At 42.4% G+C, this 15,801-nt stretch overlaps 1 protein-coding gene across 37 annotated transcripts in view; it reads left to right on the plus strand.

The window, feature by feature from the left end:
• The window catches only part of r3hdm1 (R3H domain containing 1), a 42,839-nt gene that overhangs the window by 8,163 nt on the left and 18,875 nt on the right, over positions 1 to 15,801 (plus strand). For 14 of the 37 annotated variants that reach the window (XR_002875142.2, XR_013647942.1, XR_013647940.1 and 11 more), the window contains exons 2-6: positions 1,243 to 1,384; positions 8,224 to 8,416; positions 10,523 to 10,540; positions 10,908 to 10,997; positions 14,614 to 14,722. Coding sequence is in view for 30 of the 37 variants with exons in the window: in XM_023965437.2 (XP_023821205.2) it covers positions 8,264 to 8,416; positions 10,523 to 10,540; positions 10,908 to 10,997; positions 14,614 to 14,722 (370 nt within the window). In the remaining 7 variants the exon portion in view is untranslated. The remainder of the gene's footprint in view (positions 1 to 1,242; positions 1,385 to 8,223; positions 8,417 to 10,522; positions 10,541 to 10,907; positions 10,998 to 14,613; positions 14,723 to 15,801) is intronic. The other 23 variants (XR_013647948.1, XM_023965468.2, XM_078932414.1 and 20 more) reach the window with 3 other exon arrangements.

Genomic DNA, 15,801 nt, shown 5'->3' on the forward strand with positions numbered 1-15,801 from the left:
TTTTGAGCGTTGATGAGCAGAACAGATAAGGGATGCAACGGCGCTCTCTGCGATCATTTCACCTCCAACGAACCACTCCCCATCATAAGTTCCCCTCTGCACTAGATCGTGTGCGTCTCCTGCAGGGCTGGAGCTTGTGAGGAGATGCGTTTGGGGGACAGTCACTGCAGACCGTCTGCTCTGTCATTCCCTCATCAGAGCGGCGGTCGGACTCCGCGGGCGCCACTTCCACCTCCAGTGAACTTCCACATAATGCCTTCTCAGATGTTGGCCAGGAGCTCCTGTGGTTGGGATTTTATTCCTGCTGTCAGATAGGAGAAGGAGCATGATGATTCCTTACATGTACCATCTAAGAGACATGGAGAAGACATGAAAACACTGATGTGCATCCTTACACGACATCCAGCCTCCCATCGTGAAAGTCGATGGGTTAAAGCTGAAAAGAAATATATTTCTGTATTTTATAGGAGCAGAACCCCAAGCTCTTTGGGTAAACATCAAGATGGAGATTACAGGAGCTAGAAAAAAAAAAAGAATCCGTGCAAAATGGCTTGATAGAAATTGCCTGTTGAAAAACACAAGTGATGTGATGAGCAGATCGGTCGTTGAATCACTTTTGAGTCACCTATCAGTCTGTTACATCATCATCAGCTGATTACATTTCAGATGAAGCCGCCAGTCACACAATGTTTTCCTTCATTTACATTTTTGTCATTGTTTAAATCCTTCTAGGTTTATTTTTACATTAAAGCAGAAGGATAGATATTAGGTAATTCACTCACAGTTGCTCCCATTTTTGGGCAGTTTTCTAACCACTAAATGCTGGATTTAGTGTGTTGTTTAGATTATTAGAAATTTGCCAGAGGATGTCTGGCGACGGTATGTGTGTGCCGCCAAGTGGCGGAGTGTTTCTGAGCGGAAAAATGCAGTCTTTCCTCGCCGCTCTGCGAATTCCTAATGCTTGGGTTTTTACCAGGCTGGCAGGGGCGCCTTCTCCTGCTGCCTCAGCCTCACTCCCAGTCTCAGGGCTCATCCATTATTTATGGTGTGAAGGCACGCACAGACCCAGAAATAAACACTCTCCGCACAGAATCCTCGCCCTCTACCTCCAAGTCAAAAAAACTTTGGACTCGCTGACATCCTGTCAGTCCACGTGAACTCGGCGACGCGCCACATCCGACCTCTGACCTGTCCCCTCTCCCAGCACAGCAAGCGCTAACACACCGCCTCTCCCCATCGCAGGTCGCCAGGGGTCATGAGGGTCTCAGGGGCCCCGCTGGCTGTGCAGAGCAGCTGAAGCAGGCATGGGCAACGTTTTGGATGGCATCATCAGGCTCCGCCTCTCTGACATCACCGGCCACAACCACCACTGGCTACGCAACAAGTACGTCTCCTGTTAGTCGCTGACTGAACTCTTAGTTAGAAAATGCGCATAAACTGAGATTTAAACAAATTAAAGACCACTTTTAAAAATAACAGTCTGCATTTTTTTGGTGTAGAATGTTTATTTCATTGTTATGGCAAAAACCTTTATTGTTGTGATCCCCAGATGATGCAAATTTAGTGTGTAACAATGCAATTAAAATATGTTTGATGACTTAAATAACGTGATAATGCCATATGACAACAACCAAGGAGTTACTTTATTGTAAATGTTAAATAGTGTACAGTCACTTCAACTTGAAAACCCTCTGTTGAACGTGTTAATACGAATTATGGCAAATGCTGTTTATTGTTGTAGTTTTCTTCACAGATCCGATCAATCATACTAGAAATATATTAGAAATGTTGACCAATATCTATATTCGTCTCACACTAGGCTAGCCATACAAAAAACAAATGAAATGTGTGTTTTAATTTTTACTCAACTGGAAAAACTTGCTCTTTTTAAAATAAAAAAAAGTGTACTTTCACTTTGGGATGTTCGGTTCAGGTGTGAAATCCCACCTGTGATCTGGTTGATGTGTGGTACAGAGTCTGTGAACTCTGATAAGAATTTAAGCTCAGCAAAGAGAGACAAAACTAATATCACTCAAAAGTTGAGGAAGTGTAAATCACTAAAAGGTTGAAAACTGTCCCAATTAGAACCATGGCGTTTGGTGGAATTGAGGGTGGTAATGAAGATATAATTGTCAGACCATTTTTTTTTCATCTTCTTGCTTTTTTTTTTTTTTTTTTTTAAATTCCTTGATGGTGTTCACTTTTGGAAAAACTCCCCCAAGCGAGGAACTTTTAGAACTTATGCATTACCAGTTGGTTTGGTTGAAATTCTACGGTCAACCAAACCGGATAAAGGTGTAAATTCAAAAAGAGTCCACAGAACTATCCCACTGTCAGTTCCACACACCGAAGAACAGAAAGCCAACTATTTGTGGTTGAGCAGATTTGGTCATGTGTGCACATTTTGTTTTATAACTGAATATAGATTTTCTTTTCTTAAAACCTTTTTGTTTATAAAGTTTTAAAGCTGAAGCTTCTATTTCAATAACCCTTTAATGCTACACACACACTGGGCTTGTGACACATGTTGGGATATGTTGTTCACACTAGACAAGCAGGGAGGGGCTTCTTTTTCTTCTATTTACTAGTGCATGTCCACCACTTACAGTTGGAAGAGGCTTGGTGTGAAATGTCGAAGCGATGCAAATCTCATGAATTTGTTCCAGGCTTTTACTTTCACAGCTCCATTCCGATATATGAAGTAATTGGTGTCCTATAATTCCAGCTGGGAACAAACTGCAATTATTCATTTCTCCTCCATGGTCAATTATCAAACGGCTGTTACTTCCATTCATTGAAAAGGACGTCATTCATTCGTCAATACCAAATCCAATTCTGAGATTGGTCAAAGTCCAGTCTGGTTTAACTTTAAACGTGTGTTTGTTGGGCCCATGCTTTGTACATAAAGCCCGAAAATGGACACAGAAACTTGCGTAGCGACCGTGAGCGCGAGAGTTTTTAACACAGGAGCCCGAAATGCGGCTTTCACGCGTTTACATAGACTTTTCATTGAAAGTGGATGCTTTAACTTGCTTTACCGACGGCAGCGTGAACATAGCTGACGTTTTTTTGAACTATCGTTAGTCTTCAACTGTTTATGTTTTAACATACAAATCGTACGGATGCTGAAGCTGAAAAAAGCCAATATGCAACACTTTACCGTAGTAAAGTGTTAGTTGTAGCAGTAAATGTGAACTGTGCAGTAGTAAAGTGTTTACACAATGACGTAAACCATCTGATTGTGATGCAGAGAGAAACGCCTATATTACAATAAAGTGTTGCATATTGGCGCAAAGCTGCTTTTGTCAGCTCCAGAATTCTTTGCAATTCCGTTAATTGCATAAATGGTTTTAGATACAGTAGTTTAAAGAGTGTTTAAATCTATGTCTCCAAAAATAACCCCTTTACGTCATATGTCATAATTCCCAACATGCCTTGACTTAATTTAACAGCACCTTGAGCAGAATTTTTTTTTTATTTTTTATATATAATTGGACATTAAGTTCAGGCATGAAGGGGTTAAAAGGTTAAGCCGTATTTCTCTGACTATTTTTTTTTTTAATGAGACACTGTCAAACTTTGTGATGAGGAACATCGTCTCTTTACATCTCTGTCCCTTTCTGGCAGAATCTTGAACACAGAACGGTTTTCTGAAGTTAAAGAAGTCTTAAACATACACACTGTCAGACTTAAAAGGAACCACCTCGCGACTCACCAGATTCTTAACACAACACCAAAGACCAAATGATGATCTTATGCAGTCAGAACATCACGGATTCTGAGCAGGCTCGAGCTGCAATTACTTCAGCCGCAAGGGACCAGACGGGGAAGTACGAATACATCAAAGTCCTGGAGCCACATTTTAGAGCAATACTCATGTCCCATGATAAAAATGTGTTTGGGAGGATGAATGATCTGGTGAGAGACAAAATAGCCATCCATCACAAGAGCCCGGCTCTGGAAAATATCAGTCTAATATTGTAAATCTTCAGCTGAGCGACTCGGGAGACTTCACTCATCAAAATGTCAACAACAGACACTAAATATTCAGAGACGAGCACGGCACTCTGGAGTATTAAGCTGTTTTCCTTCAGATTGTAAAATATATATATATATACCAGTGTTGCTTTTGTCAAAACCTCTGACAGGTCATTGAAATTCAGAGTCCAAGCGTGCAAGTGCTACGTCAGGTTTTAGCTAACCCTGTAGCCTCACAGTGTTGGGTTAGCAGGATGATGTGGAGAGCTGCTCCACCTCTTTGGACCTACATGTGCCAAAGATCAAAGAGGACAGGGTGCCGATTGGTGTCGGCCAACGACGCCAAGGCACTGGACGGCCAGTCCCATCAGCGCCGCCACATGCGGATCCAGTTCTGATTTGCAGAGTAAATTTAAGGATTCCTAATTAACCTATTAATCATGGCTTTCATGTAGCAGATGTCTGCCCTCCCTTTTGCTGCATCTGCTCGTGGAGCTGCATAATAACAGTCAGTCACCGGGAGGAACTCGCACTATGACTTCTGCAAAGGAAGGTCGTGGCACTACACGGACGTGACCATAGGTGCAACTTCTGCTCCATGATCACAGGCGGTAATGTTATTTAAGCACAGAAGAAAAAAAAAAAAAAAAAACAACAGTTCCTGTTGGAATTTAAGTGCTTATTGTTCCGTGTCTTGGCTGACAGTTGATAGAAACAGCAAATGTTTTCCCTCCAGCCATTTTGAAACCCTTTTAGCAGCAGAAGAGAGGCTGCAGTCCCAACCTGTTTTCTCACAGAAGCGAGCTGCACCCCGCTGCGTTCTGTCCAGTCGGGCCTTTTGTCTGGAGCCGAACAGCTGCAAAGCTACGAGGCAGAGCCGCGGAAAAGCGGTGACTGATTACCGCGGGGCTGCGTCTTCTCCTCTTCTCTTTGTCCCGCTTTAAATGCACCGACTTTTGTCATCAGAGGTTCTCCGCGTTGTCAGACACGGGCGGCACTAATTTTGGAAGAATCCATTCAGACTAAAAGCCATTAATAATAATGTTGGTAACGTGTGTTTATGCTGTGATAACGATTCAGGCTGCTCTCTGCGGGTTATTGTTTTACTTCATAAAGTATTTTACAGTAGGGCTGAATAGATTATCGCCAATAATCTGATTTGATACGATTCAGCAAAGCCTGGATCGATTTGACTCCTAAATTTTTATTTTCTATTGTTTCGAACCACTCGGTTCGATTTTGAATTTACATGGTTTACACGTTTAGACATATTTGTAAAGAATTACAATAATAACCTACATGTGTTTTGAAGATATTCATATTAATCTGATACAGGTCACATACTGTAAAATCTATTAGTGAAGGAATAAACCGATGAGATTAAAACCGCACAGTGTTACATGATTTCTCAAAAGGAGAAGCTACAACAAAAATGTGCAGATCATCATGTTCTGCCTCTCATGGAGGGCGTTTCAGTTGAGCCACTAGGTGGCGCTGGCGCCATAGCATTACAATTTATTCCTGAAGATTTAGCAAAAAAGCGATGCTTTAGACCACAAATGGTTACTTTGTTAAAAAAGTTTCCATGTCTGTGAGTGTATAAAGCTATTCACTTAGTCAGCAACGGATGTTTAGGTCACCCGAGCATTAGCATTAGCTGTCCTATGGGAAATTCTATTATACGTTAGCATCGAGCTAACAGACTTTGGCTTTACTGCTGTTTTGCGTTAGGTCACCTGGAAAAGGAAAGACCGAAGATCAGAAAATTAATCTATTGAGATCAATTAATCGATTGTATCAACCCAGCCCTCTTTTACTGTAAGTTACGACACATTTCTCAGCTGATCTTTGATGTTCTCTGAAATTCTCCTTTTTTATACAATAACTTGACGTTTAAAATTTGGGAAATGTTTTTGTCGAGTCATTCTCCGGTAAAAGAAGCACGTTTCTGCTTTTATTTTTTTTTTTTTTTTTTTTATTTTTTTTTTTTTTTATTTTTATTTTTTTTACCTTGTCCTGTCCAACAGCTGGGCAAACAGATGAGAGCTGAGGGCCTCTTGTGTTGGACATATTTTACTTTAACAAGAGGGGTTATTAATCTTCAGACAAACCAAAGGTATGTCTGAATAAACCCCTTTTGTAATTGAGGCCAAACTTTATTAATTTCAAACATGTTTGAAGATCTTTGGTGTTGGACCGGACGGAAAAGGAAAGAGGGGAAGAAGAGAGAGGGACGTTAGAAAGAGGGGGGGAAGGAGGGTGATAGTAGGAGGGGAAGGGGGATAAGACCATGAAGCAGCACGTTTCTGCTTTTAGATGAGTTTCCTGTTTCCTTCAGTTTAACAGTCACAGGCACATCCAGGACGTCGCTTAGCAGAACTGAGCTCATTCCGGTCTAAACATCTGTATGCAAGTGAACATAATTTGTTTTTAATGTGTTTTTTTTTTTTTTATTAATTTCGGAATTTTCTTGGGACCCTTCAAAGAATGCAAAAACATTAAAAAAAAACTTTTAATGTAATTTCAGTCCAAATAATTCCAGTGAAACCAAATTATCTTAACTGTCTCCTTAAAAAGTGTATCTCAGCGACCAATAGAGCACATTATTTCTAGTGTAATCCCCTATAATGAGCATGTTTGTAGCAGGGATTCTCTTGTGATCACCAACGTCTTACAAGTCCAGCTTCCTTTAGGGAATACCTGATGTTTCTGCATCTTGTTCCTTGGCCAAGTTGTGCTTGACTAAATTTTCCAAACAATTAGAGCCGCCTGTAGACAGTCTGGGTCTTTTATTGTTGTGGCAGCAGCTTCTGACTAGAAAGCTTTTGAGGGCAAATTGGAAATGGAGGCTGTGAGGAAAAGCATCCCTAAGTTTTTTTGTCAGGGCTTTCAGAAATCCATACTCGACTCGCTGCTGATGACTTGGATCAGGTGATTCCAGGTTCTGATTGACTACACACACCTGATCCAGGTAATGAATAGCAAGTGGGACGGGAATAGCTGGAAAACACGCAGGTGGTAGATTTTAAGGATAGTTTTTTGCAGTCCTGCAACAAAGAAATGCACTGCTATTCTGCTGTTTCAATGTCTCTTGGACACAGGTGTATACATTCAATCACTTAAGGACCCACTCTGATCATCTTTTGATGTATTCTTCTTTTGATTATTATTTTGCTGTTAATGAACAAAAAAAAAATTGTTTTCTAGGATGTAGTCTCTGCAGAGCAACAGTAGTTGATTAAAAAATTTGCTTCTGAGTTGGGCGAGACTCACTTCACATTGATGAAAGCCCTCTTTCACACGCTCACTGCTAGCTTACACTTCCTCAAACCCCCAACCTAGTATTATTGGTGCAACAGAAATGGCGATCAATATTGGAGCCATGCAGACATACAGTTTTGAACAAGCTCAGACGAGGAAAATGAAGACAAACATGGATCCATTTGTCTGCAAGTGGATGCGCCAGAAGAGAGGTTGTTGCCCTCCGATTGTATTTTCTACATCACATATACAATCTTTGTCAAATTGCATTTTATTTTTTAAATCTGCTTCTGATTCACTATTTGAATAAAGCAATACTTCAACTTAATATCTTTAAACACCAACAACACTCTGTGATTAGATAAAGTGGAAGCCTTTGGGCACAACAGCAGCTCCGCCATGAGGTATTAGGTTGTAGATCTTGTAGAAGACTGGTCAAACATCCCTCTCAACAGCTCTAAACATGTGGAAAGCATTCCCAGATCAACGGAAACTGGTAAAGTTGGACTAAATCTACATCTAAACCCACGGACTGGCTGATTCGAATTTTTACCGTTGGGCTTTTAACCAAAAATATTGAAGGTTTCAAAGTGCCTGGTGTTTGGACTCAAAGTGCTAAACCCTACAGTGATTTATTGAGAAGCCACCTTGGTGCACTGGTCTGTTTCTCCTGTCATGTCACTAACACGGCTTTGCAATCTGGCCAACACTCTTGGCAAGAAGGAAAGCAAAGGCTTAATGGGCCAAACTGTGCTATTCTGACCCGAACTTCACTGTGCGGCTCGCTGGGAGAGGAGCTAATGATGCAAATCCTCTCAACAAGCTCGCATGAAACCTACACTACTGGTGCCGATAGAGGCTTTAAAAAAACTGCTACAACCTGATCAAATCTATACTTTTATTTGGGTTATTACTGACTCTAATGGGGTAAAATTTAGGGCATTTTTTTGCATTTTGTTCTTAAGATGCCCTTTTGTCTTTTAGGTTCTTCTAGTTTGCCGTCGTCTTCCTTTGAGACTTTGCAATGAGAATGTCCGACATTGCAAATACTGAAACGATGAAGGTTTCCGAGGCGGCTGAAAGGCTGACATCTGCGAAAGACAACGCCAGCAACTCTGAGGCGTCAGAGCCGAGCCAAAGCTGCAGGGACGAACACGACGGCAGCAGCAACAAGCAGGTAAAAGAGCCGTTTTCTGTTACCAAGATACTAGACTTAGACTTAGACAATAGCTAGCCGTGCTCTCCAGTAGCATGAAGTGTCAGTTGCAAGCGGTGTTTTAACCCGCTCAGACTTGATTCCCTACACGAGTGGCGCAGTTGCCATGGTTACAGGGTGCCTCGGGGCTAAGTGGGTTAATGACCTGACTGGACCCAGAAGGAGCTGAAGACGCCTGACAGCCTCGGCAAACATTTTGACTCTTTTCTGCACTCATTTCCATGAAAATTCGGTGACAGCAGACGTCAAACAGCAACCGCCTCGGGGATCTCCTGTCACCCGTGACACTGAGGAGGAGTCTCCCAGGTGCTTCAGCTCAACCCCCCCTCCATGAAAACCCTGCAAAGATTTCCATATTTTGAGGCAATAAAGTGGAGGATTCAGTTCAGATCAATCAACAACAAAAAAAAAACGTTAGTGAGAAAATGGAGATTTTCTCTAAAACTGGTGCTGAATGGAGGAGTTGAAGTTTAGTTTGGAAACGTGAAGAACTAAAAATAACATTCAGGCCAATCTGGCCTTGTGATTGGAGGCAGGGATCGCCGGCGAGTAGGGCAGGCAGATAATCGGAGCTCAAATCCTGGCTTATCTACCAACTTCTTCATCTGAGTTACTCTGACGAGCAGAGGGACACCAGCATGGGGGGAACGTTGCATGAAGAGAGTTAAAATAAGAGCCTACGGGTCTCTAGATTCACTAAAAAACCGACTGTTGGCAAAATAAAACTAGAAAAAGGAAACATTGATAATCTATTGATCGATTGGTTTGGATGATTCAAAGAAAAGTCCTTTGATATCATGTCTGTCTGTCTGAACAGTGAAGGCTGACAGATATCTTGGAATTTTACCCCAAAAAAATTAGGGGTAAGGTGTTACCTGGCAACCACCTAGCAACAGTGGGGACCTACCTCCTTTGGGTTAATTTCCCCTTTTCTATGACACTATTCTAGTTGATTCGTATTTGTTGGCGTCCGTTTGGGGCAGAGGGTGGTTGGTGAGGAATCTGCTGGGATGCGGGAAAGCATTCCGGCAGAGGAAAGTCGGAATGACTTTGGCACCATCTGCCTCCAGAGTGGAGCGGTGTCCTCTGCAGCAGGACATGTGGCCGCTGGCCGCCCTACTTCTGCTGACTTCAGCCCTTTCCTTTCGCCCCTTTTCTTCTATCTCCTGCCGGCATTGTTCGCTCCCCTCCGGCCCCCACGCCGCTCAATTAGCCGGTGTAGCGGTGCGCGCACGGTCCCTGGCCGCCCCCGCCCTCTCCTCTACGTCCACATTACCCTGAAACAGAACGGGGCGCAGCGTGTCACAGGCAGGCAAACAGAAGCCCTCTTCAATTTTTTATAGGTGTTATTTGGCCTGGAGCTCCGCAATGGAGAGGTGGGGGGTGGGGGGCAGGCTCACTTTGATTTTATTATTTTTTTTATTTTAGAGGACAGGTAGGAAGGACAAAGCTGTGTGTGTGTGTGTGTGTGTGTGTGTGCGCGCACACGTGTGTTGGTTCATGTCGGGAATCAGGAAGCAGAGAGCTGGGCACCGGTACAATTCAGGCTGCTGCCAGATAAACCCCCCCCCCCCCCCCCCCAACCCCCCCCGCCCGGCCGTGCCCCGCCCTGCTTTCCCCCCCTCCACTGCTGCTGAGAAACCTTCTGTTTACACACACATACACACACACACATGCACTGGTGCATAAAGCGCACGGATGGTTGATCAGCCTCTCCCGGCTTCCAGCAACATCACCTTAAGAGCCTGCTTCACATGACAGCTAAATGGATCAGAAGGAAGCAGAACACCCCCCCCCCCCCCCCCCCATCCAAATCTGTGCCACCTTGTTTCTTTCTTTCCGTTTGTTATGAAGCCTGTTTGTGGGAGGACGCTGCAGAATCCTGTGCAGCTCTGCAGAAAAGAGTCCCTCCTCCAGGGAAGTGACACGTTCTGTTCTTTCAGATTTGCTTTGTTGGACATTTGGAGTTCATTTCTGTTCTCGCGAATTCAGAGTCACTTAAGCTTTTGCACAATGATTCAAAATGCTTCTCCACCTTTCCCACCCAACCCCATCTCCCCTGTCCAGCCGGTGAAGCACTCTAAGGTACGGTTTGCTCGACCTGCATGCTGCACACAGATGCTCAGACTTGTCTCTTTTCTGGAGCTGAGATGGGAAGTTTGGTGCAGCAGCGTCGGTGTGCACGCCGCCGCTGATATTTTATTGACAAAAACATTAGAAATTGTACTTGTCAGTTTTATGAAATGTCTGAAACTTTTAAAAGGCCCAGTCGCTGGAAAGCGCCAGCCGAGAAGGGAAACATTTGCCTGCAGGAATGGGTCGTGCTCCCCGGCTGCTTTTTCTTTTCCTGTCTCACTCCGGCTTGTCGCTGTGATGTTGAAGCATTTTGTCCGAGTGTGTGTGCATGGTTTCTAACTGTGCCCACCTACCTGCATCCTCCCCCCCACATTAGTCCAGCACCAGGCTAAAGCTCGTGCGGAGTTTGGCAGTGTGCGAAGAATCCTTGCCCTGCCCCATTCCCGAGCCTCCGGCAGCACCGCAGGTAAAGCTCCCCGCCCACAGCCTGAGTGTTTTTTGACCTTGTGTTGTGCTAGACCTGCTGGTGGAAACCAATTCCATCCGAACATTACAATCAGTGCACGGAAAGTTATTATAATCAGAAGGGGTGGGGCTTTAATTGGGCTGTTCTTCCTTCTGTTATTGAGCTCTAATTTTGCATTAATGCAAGCGTGGCATCCCATAATCTGTGCTCAAACACTACTAAACTGGTTACTATGGAGGTTCTGATAAGAAGCCAAGTCTGCAGAAACAGAAACCTGCCAAAAATCTTAAGAGATCTTCTTTATTCAGACTTTTTATTGCAAGTTTAACTGTTAAAAAAAAACAACTAAATGAGTTTTGATTAATCAAATACAAGATTTCCTATACTTTTAAATGCATTCTTGATTTTTTTTTTTTTTTTTTTTTTTTTTTTTAAAGATTAAAAGGAGCTTTCCTTTAGTTTTTATTGTAGTAATTCCACAAATCACTAGACATTTTATTTAGTTTGTTCTAAGTTAGGGGAGACATGTATTTATAACCAAAAAAGTTTGATTTTGAAAAATAATAGTTAATGGATAATAACTAATGGATGCTAAAGTTTTTCAGGATTCTGGCAGCGATCTTGTCCTGTACTTCAAATATGCAATTGACAAATCTGTTATTATTTTTGATTATTTATATGTTTTGTTTTTATCTGTTATTTCCCAAACGTAGTGTTGACATTGAGTTCTTGTTTAATGAGAAACACATTATTAAATATCATACAAAAAATCCAAAACATATTCTCCTCCTATAATTACAAGAATTTTTTTTTTTTTATCAACGACTAAACAAAGAGTTTATTGCAAACCTTCGATTTCTCTTGCTTTAAATTTTGAGTACTTCTTTCTTTTCAAAAGTACCGTTCATTTCTCTCATCTGTATTTGGTCAAATACACTAACTGATGCTCTCACAAGTTATTATACTCCCAGATGATGTAGGCTGGTGCAAATTTCGCTTCGCTAGAGGTAGAAATATTATTTCCTTAGTATTTGTTTCATAACTACTCTTATTGTTGCAAATATAACTCCTTAAACCCATCATAGCTTCAATAATGTCATACATTTCCAGATATTTGTCTTTTTTAGCCTATTTGTCAATTGCTCCAAAGCTAACGTCTTTATTATCTGCCGTAATGCTTCAAAATCTAGAAGACATTCATGATTTTTTTTCAACTGATTTAAAGTCATTGTTTAGCAAATTATTTACTTTGAAGTATTCTTCAATTCTTAGTTACATTTCATGTACTTATTGTTTGAGCCCATTTCTGAACATATTTTGAAATACTTTTGTATGCTTCTTTCTTTATTTTGGAACTCATTTATGCAGACGATGCACTCATTTTTTATCTTTGAAGACCGTTCATTTTCTTTAAAAGCACTGACCTTGGACTGTCTTTCAACCCCTTTATTTAAAACTCAATATATTTACTTATTCTTTTAGAACCCAATTCTATAGATTTTTTTAATGTGTTTAAAAACTCCTTTATGCAGATGATGCTCTCATGCTCTGTTTTTTAAAGCACTGACCTTAGATTGTCTTACAAACCTATTTCTTTTTAAGTTGCAATTTATTTGGACCCATATCTGAAGCTTTTTAGAAATAATTTGTTAAATAATTTAATTTTCCTTGTGGAACCTATTTACGCAGATGATACACTTGTGTTCTGTTTTTAAAGCCAAAGCCTGTTCATTGTGATTTGAAAAGCACTGACCTTAAATGCACTAATAATTTAATCCCATTACGGTGTAGCAGATAAGCCTGTGATGCTTTATAAACACCTTTTTCTCTGACGGCTTTGATTAACTACCCGACTGCGCCCTGGAAACGCCAATCATCAAAAACCAAACCGACAGAGCTCCAGCTGCCATTACTTTGCTAAGTCAACCTTTCTTTTGCACCATACCTCCAGGCACCCCCACCCCCCAAACTAACGTTCTCAATTACACACCAATCTGCACAACTCCTGCCGTGCTTCCACACACACACGCACTCGCACGCACACACACACACACCCACCCACCCACCCCAGGTGAATCTGTTCCAGCCAGTCAGCATTGAGCTCCATGACCACAGGGCGGTGTTATTCCCACAGCGTCGGCTGCACACACACGACGGCCTGTATTACTGCCATCAATCATGTCGAGGAAATTACAATTTCCACACGTCAGCTACACAGAGCCGCGGAGCGCTCTAATTGAAAATAACCCCAGCACCCCCTCCCCCCGCAAGTGGAAACTTCTTTAGTGCCAAACCCACCTAGAGGGGCGCGGTAAGGCACCAGAAGACGAACACGTCCCATTGTTGGCTTCTTGACTGTACCGTCTCGGCTCTAAAGGCTCCCTGAGAATCTGCATCTGGCCCCTTCATTGTGTCCTGGCTGTCACTTCCAAATCGGGGGTGGGCCGCCAAGCACTCGCCGCACCTTTTTTTTGTCTCCAACTGACAGCACGTTCATTACGCATTCACACGACCATCCTTTTCATGCTGTTCCTCCTTTCATCTGGAGGTAAACGGATGTCGGGAAACAAATGAGGCGGCTCACAACAGCTGCACATCAACGCGGCGCTATTCCGTGCCGAGGGTGGCATTAAGCGGCGAACCTCGGCGCTCCAGCCCAAAGGGAAGAGAAGAAACGCTCTCCCTCTTCTTTGCTGCTTTGACGAAGACGCACAGCAACACTCTGTCACTTCCACTGCGCCGGTTCCCGCTCAGGCAATTAGTGGCTTCCTCATTTCCATTTTACATTTTCACATGCGTTCTGCTCGTTTGGAGCGCGGGGGAGACGCGGCATTTCATTATCTTGCTCCACAGCTGTTACAAGGATCAAACTCTTGACCTTCTTTTTGGTTACAAGCGTCTCTTCTACCGCCAGGTCACACTTCTCACCCCCGTTGCATCTTCTCTCCCTCACAGCCTCCCTGATGTTCGCAGACCTGTGTTTAATCCACTTACAGCGCGGCGGCGGTGGCACCGCTTTTCCTTCCGACCTCTGCAAATCAGATTCAGCTCTGCAGAGCAGAATCTGAAAGTTTAGAGTCGAGGAAAAACCGCGTGCACACTTAAAAACGGTCTGAAATAGATATCACGCGTCCTTCCAGCCGGATTCCAACACTATCGATTTCAAAAACTCCCCAACAGTTGGCGAGGGATTACAGTAACCCCCCCCAACCCGTTCTGTTTTGTTTTTGTATAATGGAAGGAAATGTGCTGTGATGTTTAATTTTAGACGGAGGTTCATGTTTTATTCAGATAGTTTAATAAAAACAAGCTAATCTGGAAGATTAATTGTCATAGTGATCTGGAATTTCTGGGCGCGTTATCGCCGGCAGGGACCCGGCTCCGGGTGATAAAACAGGAGGGTTTATTAAGTGTCAGGCTGGGGCCTCTGTTGCACATGACACTGTCTAATTAACCCAAGACCTGAAGCACCGTCACAGGCTTCATATTGAAGCCGCCTTTTCAATTAAAATCTTGTCCATCAAACAGAATCTCAGATTTTGGACACAGTTGTAAAATGATGTTTTCGTGAATAGATCAAGTTTTAGGTTTTTTTTTTTTTTTTGTCACTTGACAGAAAACGTTCGAAAACGAAGAACGAGGCGCAAAGGACCAAGCTGAGGAGGAGAGCAGCTGTGACAAGGTGCACAAACCTGAGAAAGCGCCGCGAAAAATGCTGTCAAGAGGTGAGAAACGAAAGGAAACCCCTCAGAGACCCCTAGGTGTCAAACCCATTTTAGTTTCCTTTCATTGGGGGGGGGGAATCCTTTTGCTTTTTTTCTTAGTTTAAAAAAAAGTTTTATTTTTTTGCCTTCATTAAGGCAAAACTTAAAAATGTTTTAATGTCAATTATATCAGCATGAAAATTTAGTGTTTGTGCCTCATAAAGACTTTTTTTGTCAAAAAAATCCACAAAAATGTGAAATTCCAATAAAACTTTTCGCCTTTTAAGAGAAACTTGGGAACGTTTAGCAAAAAAACAAACAAATATTCATCATATTTTTCTTTAAAGCAGGTTTTTATATTTTCAGTTGGTTTTATACATTTTTTTAATGGAATTTAATGTTCAATTGAATGGAACATTGTAAAAACAATCTTTCTAATTGTTTTAATGACACTTTGACCTTTCTGGCTTAATCCCAATAGGAACTGATTGTGATGAAAGATATGTATATATTTTTTTCTTTTTTGTCAAATCGCATTGTGCCTTAAGCAGCGTTACCGTCAAATCCATTCTAGTTCAGCTAAATGTCTATTTCTGAGGTGTCAGATTTTGATTTTTCACAAATTATGATTGGACTTTTTCGTCAATTAGGAGGTGCGTTTGTTCTGCAAAAGGTTTCCTCCGATGTTGTTTTGGTGTCAGAAAAACTTTTGACCGTGTCTGCGGCGGCGGTGACGGTGGAAGCTTTTCCATCAACGTGTCACCTTCTGTGAGAAGCGCCTCAGGCCTCGTTGGTCCACATTTCTCTGCTTCCCGATCTGGAAGGGAGTTTATTTTTTTCCCAACCCTGACGGACTGGCGGTGCCATCACGGAAGCTGAGACGAAGCCCGATGCTTTAATGATACTTATCACCGGGCAAATTACAGGCCTCCAATGATTGCATCCCATAGGGACACACCGAGGACATGCGGTTCCAGACGTTTCTTTCTGACTCCTCCACTTTTGTCCAAAAGTACTTCTCCATTTTTTTTTTTCAATGATATCTCATTATGGGTTGATAATTGGTGTGATTCAGTTAATTGCGAAAAAGCTCAAGGTGC

This window comes from Oryzias latipes, chromosome 2 (genome assembly GCF_053564925.1).
Source record: "Oryzias latipes strain Hd-rR chromosome 2, Olatipes_Hd-rR_3.1".
Classification (NCBI taxonomy): domain Eukaryota; kingdom Metazoa; phylum Chordata; class Actinopteri; order Beloniformes; family Adrianichthyidae; genus Oryzias; species Oryzias latipes.